The sequence below is a fragment of the Adiantum capillus-veneris genome, chromosome 19 (assembly GCF_014529385.1).
Source record: "Adiantum capillus-veneris isolate H3 chromosome 19, ASM1452938v2, whole genome shotgun sequence".
Classification (NCBI taxonomy): Eukaryota; Viridiplantae; Streptophyta; class Polypodiopsida; order Polypodiales; family Pteridaceae; genus Adiantum; species Adiantum capillus-veneris.
The window spans coordinates 43633273-43637988 of record NC_140949.1 but is presented as its reverse complement, the minus strand read 5'-3'; the positions used below and the strand labels follow the sequence as shown (position 1 = coordinate 43637988).

The 4716-nt window shown below is 43.9% G+C and overlaps 1 protein-coding gene across 1 annotated transcript; it reads left to right on the top strand.

The window, feature by feature from the left end:
* Positions 1-1996: 1996 nt before the first annotated feature.
* LOC147433913 (uncharacterized) lies at positions 1997-4418 on the top strand. Its single transcript, XM_086490536.1, has 2 exons — positions 1997-2956; positions 3379-4418. Exons 1-2 carry the CDS (start codon positions 2208-2210, stop codon positions 4019-4021), a joined length of 1392 nt encoding a protein of 463 aa, XP_086346662.1. The 5' UTR covers positions 1997-2207; the 3' UTR covers positions 4022-4418.
* Positions 4419-4716: the final 298 nt, after the last annotated feature.

Below are 4716 nucleotides of genomic sequence, written 5' to 3'. Positions count from 1 at the left end.
CTACTCTCAAACCTTGCTTGCTCGACACCTTTGCAGACCTGCATCTTCAAGATTCCATTGGATCTCCAAGTTCCAAGGGGGAGCTGCACATGTTGTGGAGTGGAAACAGGAAGCCAACCTGGCTCTGATACCAGTTGTGAGGGAGAGGATCACCGTATGTGTGTGTGCAGGGAGGGTGAGGAGAAGAGGAGAGGAGACAATGGGAGGAAACACACCTCACCAAGGAAGGAGAGTGAGTGTGTCTCTTTATTATTTTGTATATGATAAAAGTAAAGGATTAGTGAGTTAAAATGTTGAAGGGAGTGTTCGGGTAGCTGGCCACATGGCCTTTACCCAACAATTTTGATTGTGGACGCCGGTGTGGCTCTTGGATCTTTTTTCTTGGATATGGTTGTGCTGCCAAACTTTTTGCAGCCATGTTATGTGCTAATGTGGTTTTGCAAGATTGGATGTGCATCACCTTAAGTTGGGTGGAGTGCTCACCCATGTGATGGGATTGGATTATGGTTTATGGTCTTTGATTGGATTATGAAGTGGTTTTGATGATTTATGGTGGACGTGTAAGGGTAGAGACCTTGTACAGTTTGATTGCTTGGAAAAGATTGTTTGTGCATATGGAAATGCTATTGTGATTGGACTCATGTGCTATGTTTCTCATGACAGTGTCGATACAAGATTAGGATCACCTATATCGCTTAAAAGAGTCGTTGACCTAGGGATTTGCTCGATTGGAGGTGTTGCCTAAATCTTCTTTTTTATTAGGCTCATTTACACAATTAGTGCGTCGGGGTTGAATGACTTACGCGGCTAATGCATCAGGGATCTTGCCTTGGCTTTGCCTAAACACCCGATACTGAGCATCAAAGGAGCATGGCGCTTAAACTGGTATGGTTAGTGTTGATTTTCTACCACATGTTGGTATTTGGAATCCTTTTAAAGCTCGCGTTCATGGAGGGAGGCGAAGCGGCCTTGGCTTATGTTTGGCTCATATAAGTTGGAGGTGTTCTGGCTCGCTCCCAAGGTTTGATACTCTGCTAGTCATTTATATTTTGATGTTATGGTATACCTAGATTTTGTTATTGCATTTTGCATGGTTGCCTGTTTCATTTAGATGGGGCATTTAAAGATTCTCTTTTGTCATTCTTCTGTGTCTTTGCACACTCTATTTCACCCTCTCTCTCTCTCTCTCTCTCTCTCTCTCTCTCTCTCTCTCTCTCTTCCGGCAATGCGGTGTATACATATATTCACTCTACACTTTGTCATTTTCTTCAGTACCCTTTTATTCATACCACACATTCAGGGGTAGCACTAGTCGCTAGGTACCTTTGGATGCAGTTCTGCTCATGGTTTAAACTTCATGCTAGGTTGGGTGCTGAGAACTCTTTCCCTATGCAAACACTTTCGCAACTGTGATGTATATTGAAATTGTATTAAGGTGTAAATTGTGTAATGTTTGCATAGACCCCTGCGGAGGGATATCTCTCAAAAGAATGGGAAGTGGGCAATCTACAAAGGAGGAAAAGCAATAATCATAAACTTCATGCATCACCAGGCCCCCAAAACATAGATCCCTTATCTTTCTTAGTGCAAAAACATCATGCATATGGTGGATATCTCCCATTGTAGTAATCGCTTTTTTTTGAGTTATGTGATTTAGATTTCTTTATTTTCTTTTATATGGCTTTATGGCATGATACTCAAAGTGGAACGTAATCAACAATTTGTCATATAGATAAACTTTAGCTTCCATGAGATGCGATGTTAAAATTACCCCCCCCCCCTTCCTTCTTCAAAGCCCCTACTATGCCTCACACATGCAGGGCCGATGGGATCAAAGGCTCCCATGAATCTAAAGCCTTGACATTAAGTGGGCACCGTAGATTTTGTCGCAGAAGTTAACTCGGGTACCCAAGTTTGTTTACTTTTGCACTCGAGTGGGGTGGCAAGGGGGGCAAAGCAAACTCGGCTATCTAGGCTAAGTTGACATTTCTCTTTGCCCGACATCTCCGGTGCTCAGTCATCCCACACCGTAGATATCCCCTCCTTCCTTCTTCTTGCTTTCGAATTTCCCTCTTTGATCAAACCCTTTTACTCTTGTGAGTTGTAACTGTCGCTTGGGCTATGGTGGCGACGGAGCTTTGATGTGCAAGGGGCTTTGAGGATCCCTGACAAGGTAACTACTCTGTGTAACATCTCCTGCTGCAGCTATGGCGGACCTCAAGCTACCCGAGATTAAGGAACTCACGAGGATAGAGCGCATAGGTGCTCACTCGCACATACGAGGCCTGGGCCTCGATGACGCCATGGAAGCTCGCCATATCTCGCAGGGCATGGTGGGTCAGAAGAATGCAAGGAAAGCAGCAGGCATAATTTTGCAAATGATCAAGGATGGGAAGATTGCTGGCCGTGCTGTGCTTTTAGCAGGCCAGCCAGGTACAGGAAAGACTGCCATAGCTATGGGCATGGCGAAAGCTTTAGGTGAAGAAACACCCTTTGCGATGATGGCGGGCAGTGAGATTTTCTCTCTTGAAATGAGCAAAACAGAAGCTCTGACACAGGCCTTCCGCTCTGCTATTGGCGTGCGCATCAAGGAAGAAACTGAGATTTTGGAAGGTGAGGTCGTTGAGATCCAAATTGACAGGCCTGCAACGGCAGGTGCTGCTTCCAAGATGGGCAAGCTCACATTGAAGACTACAGATATGGAGACGGTCTACGACTTGGGTACAAAAATGATTGAAGCTCTTGGGAAGGAGAAGGTACAGAGTGGAGATGTCATTGCCATTGACAAAGCTTCTGGGAAGGTCACCAAACTTGGGCGTTCATTTGCACGGTCCAGAGACTATGATGCAATGGGGCCACAGACTAGATTTGTTCAATGCCCGGATGGAGAGCTTCAGAAAAGAAAAGAGGTTGTTCATGTTGTTACTCTGCACGAGATTGACGTTATCAACAGCAGGTCAGTCAAGGTTATGGACATTTATATGTATCTTTCTTGTATAAAATGAAATACATACACCTACGTATAGACAAACTGCCTATCTGCACATATATATAAATACCTAGACACGCATGCAGTCACACGAGTATGTAATTATGTATCTTCATATCTGTGTATGTTCATGTTCTAGTGCCTGTTTGTACATAAGCTTGCAGAAGACTTGGCCCTTACCTCAAGAAGAACCTGCCACAATAATTGAATGAAGGTGCCTCATGTTAGTTTTGAAGAGGGCTCTGATTGTTTGTGGGAACACTTGTGTATACTGGAAATGCAAGTTAGTGTTTTTTTTGTTCCCATTTTAGTGTTTCCTTTGTGGGAAGGCATTGTTTTGAGTAATTTTTCGGTGATCCTCATGCGGGCTTGTTTTCTTCACTTTGCAGAACGCAGGGATTCTTGGCGTTGTTCACAGGTGACACAGGCGAAATTCGCTCCGAAGTGCGGGAGCAGATCGATAGCAAGGTTGCAGAATGGAGAGAGGAAGGCAAAGCTGAGATAATTCCTGGAGTTCTCTTCATAGATGAGGTGCACATGCTGGACATTGAGTGCTTCTCTTTTCTCAATCGGGCGCTTGAGAATGAGATGGCCCCTATATTGGTGGTTGCGACGAATAGGGGAATCACAAGGATTCGGGGCACAAATTACAGGTCTCCGCATGGTATACCGATTGATCTTTTGGATCGGTTGCTAATCATCTCTACGCAGCCTTACACTGAAGAGGAGATAAGGCAGATCCTTGATATAAGACGTGAAGAGGAAGATGTGGAAATGTCAGATAGTGCAAAGTTACTACTGACGAAAATAGGGCATGAGACTTCTCTTCGCTATGCCATTCACTTGATCACCGCCGCCAGCTTAGCTTGTCAGAAGCGAAAAGGCAAGGAGGTGGATATACAAGATGTGAGCAGAGTGTACGAGCTCTTCATGGATGTGAAAAGGTCTACGCAGTTTATGATGGATTATCAAGACCAGTTCATGTTTAATGAAATCCCAGAGCTGGCTGATACTGACAAAACTGCAGCTTGAGTTTTGTTCTATGCGGGGCAAAATTATAGCTTGAAAATCCAATTTGGGTATCAGGTTTCCTCCTGATATCATCACGGGCCTTGCTATAAGCATGCTTTGAGAGTTCTGATTAGTGGCTTTCAGTATTCTTAAGGTGAAGATTCGGGATTCAATTTTGGTGTTGGTTCTTCAGGCAGATTATCGTCCCTGGCCTTGCTACAAGCTCTCTTTAGTGGGTCTAAATGTTCTTAGAGCAGAAGATTAGCATACAATGGAATCGGTTTTTTGGGGACATGAAATTAATGCATGATTGTTATGCAACTTATGATTACATTTTGTCTTATAAAGTTGGGAAAGCTGCAACATTATCAGAATGAGGATGGATGACTCTGAAATTGAGCTTTTGATGGATCATGAATAGATCTTGCTTGTCTGCATGCAAACATGGTGGCCATTTAATGAATTCTGTCTTCGAAGGGGACTTCTAGAGTCCCTCAGTTCCCCCCCCCCCAAAAAAAAAAACCAAAACGCGCACGCACACAAATAGTCACAAAGCCATTGCAAATGTATACAATTTGTATGCCTTGCATGATTGTGATGCAATATGCCATCATTCGTAATTGTAGGTGCTTTGTGGGGGCACAAAGACTCTCTTGCTTCCTGCCATTACGATTAAACGTGGAAATAGATGTTATGAATGATCTTGGTAGCCTACC

Bases quoted from the DNA above. Each gene is read 5' to 3' on its own strand.
- LOC147433913 (XM_086490536.1), top strand. From the start codon at position 2,208: ATGGCGGACCTCAAGCTACCCGAGATTAAGGAACTCACGAGGATAGAG. The intron at 2,957-3,378 runs GTCAGTCAAGGT...TTCACTTTGCAG, and splicing joins ATTGACGTTATCAACAGCAG to AACGCAGGGATTCTTGGCGT.